The 1,825-nt window shown below is 56.1% G+C and overlaps 1 protein-coding gene across 1 annotated transcript, besides 5 other annotated features; it reads left to right on the forward strand.

Annotated features, from left to right (window-relative positions):
* Positions 1 to 643: part of a sequence feature (heterozygous, Esmeraldo-like haplotype) that runs on past the window's edge.
* Tc00.1047053503615.10 (UDP-Gal or UDP-GlcNAc-dependent glycosyltransferase, putative) lies at positions 207 to 1,340 on the forward strand (the record flags this gene model as incomplete). Its single annotated transcript, XM_798083.1, has 1 exon — positions 207 to 1,340. One exon carries the CDS (start codon positions 207 to 209, stop codon positions 1,338 to 1,340), a length of 1,134 nt encoding a protein of 377 aa, XP_803176.1.
* Positions 644 to 1,408: a sequence feature (areas not merged during assembly with more than two copies in the genome that could not be assigned to a particular haplotype).
* Positions 1,409 to 1,600: a sequence feature (areas merged during assembly that could not be assigned to a particular haplotype. This can correspond to areas where the two haplotypes were merged or to regions with more than two copies in the genome that were merged during assembly.).
* Positions 1,601 to 1,825: part of a sequence feature (areas merged during assembly that could not be assigned to a particular haplotype. This can correspond to areas where the two haplotypes were merged or to regions with more than two copies in the genome that were merged during assembly.) that runs on past the window's edge.
* Positions 1,653 to 1,677: a microsatellite.

Genomic DNA, 1,825 nt, shown 5'->3' on the forward strand with positions numbered 1-1,825 from the left:
CGTGACGCCTTCCCCCGCACCGTCCCGGATTCGGGTGGGGCGCAGTCGGTTGGCTGACGGGCATTCGTGTACTCGCGTGGCTGCGTGGCACCGCGTGGCCGTGTTGTTTCTGGTTGTCACCCGAGCTGTTTGTGCCTGCTGCCTGCTGCCCCCACACTCTCTCCGCCCTTTTTTCTTTTGCCTAGACTCTCACACCGAAAGCGACCATGGCGAAAACGAAACTGCCGACGATGAAGCGGAGGCTGAGGCGGGTTGCCGTGCTGCTGATTCTCTTCATTGCGGTCATGACTGTTCTTTCCCTCAGGTTTCACCCCGCTGCCGATGATGGTGCACCAGAACCCAACAACCTCCGCCACCCGCGAGCCGCCGCAGTGGACGACGCAGCGCTTGCTTACATCCCACGCCTTGTTGTGGACACGTGGAGCCGGCGGGAGTATCTGATTTTGCTGGGCATCCCCTCCACGGACGACGAGGCGAGGCGAACACGACGCAACCTGCAGCGGTCGACGTGCTGGCGGTTCCCCGGAGTGGCGACGAGGGCGAACGACTTCACCGGTGCGATGCTTGTGCTGTACGTCCTCGGGCGACACCCGTCGCACGGCTACGACTACTCTGCCGCGCTGCTGAAGGAGGCGTCGCAGTGGAACGATGTGGTCGCGCTGCCAATGAATGAGGGCCGTTTGTTACAAGAGAAAAAAGTTGGTGTTGAGGGGTATTCAGGCATCGAAGCCGCGATTGGTATGACCCGCAAGACGTACATGTGGTTTGACCTTGCGCACCGCCTGTTCCCGACCGCGAGTTACATTGCGAAGGGCGATGACGACATTTTCCTCCGTGTGCCGCTGTTTGTTGCTCACCTACGCCTCCTGCCGCGCCAAGGGATCTACATGGGCGTCCATTCAGGATCATCGTTATGGGTGAAGGACCGTTCAATACATGTGTTGTTTATGGTTGGCTGGTGCTACACCTTGTCGAGGGATGTGGCGGAGGCGTTGGTGTCGTACAAGCCGCTGCGCCGCCTGGCGTACCTGCCGTACAGCAAGGAGCGTGAGGAAGAGTTTTTTTCGATTCATATGCAGCACGAAGACGTAATGGTGGGACGTGTGCTAGTGAACGAAGTGAAGTACAACCCGATGGTATACGTCAAGGTGCTGCCGTGTCATTTCGACAACGCTCGCAATAGCACGGGGCACTCGCAGGTGGTGCCGACCTCGATGTGTGTCCATCACGTGCTGGAGGACGACTACGCTGCGCTGATGGCGCGCTTCGGCAACGACACATCTCCCGTCGCCCGTGTGGAACGTGTCTCCGACGACACGATATACCCGTCGTGCGATTGAGAAATGAAAGAAATGATCTGTTTTCTGTGCATGTTGAATCCCAATGTATTGCTTGATTGGTTGCTGCATTCCGGTTTGTGCCCTGTGTGCCCCGTGGCCGAACGACGTGGAATGTGTCATTGACTGCCCCGTGCCCCCGTGGAGCGTGTCACTCCCTGCACTCGACCCGCGTGCGGGAGGTGGTTGTGGAGCCAGTGGGCGCCCGTTGCGTTGTGCTGCGTGTGTGCTTCTGCTGGGGGCACGTGATGAGGATGTGCGTGTGTGTGCTGGGCCGTCAATGAACGATGTATGTGAGTCTGTGTTTTTGATACGTTTTTTTTTTTTTTTTTTTTTTTTTGGTGTCGGTGAAACGAGTGATGAAGAAGAATGCCGGCCGCCGAAATTAATATATTTCTTGATAAAAACGAGGATATTTTTTTTTTCTCTACGATTTTTTTTTTTACCTGTGTTGTTAATTATTTTGTGAAAGCCGACGATGGAAGTAA

This window comes from Trypanosoma cruzi, genomic scaffold (assembly GCF_000209065.1).
Source record: "Trypanosoma cruzi strain CL Brener 1047053517121 genomic scaffold, whole genome shotgun sequence".
NCBI lineage: Eukaryota > Euglenozoa > Kinetoplastea > Trypanosomatida > Trypanosomatidae > Trypanosoma > Trypanosoma cruzi.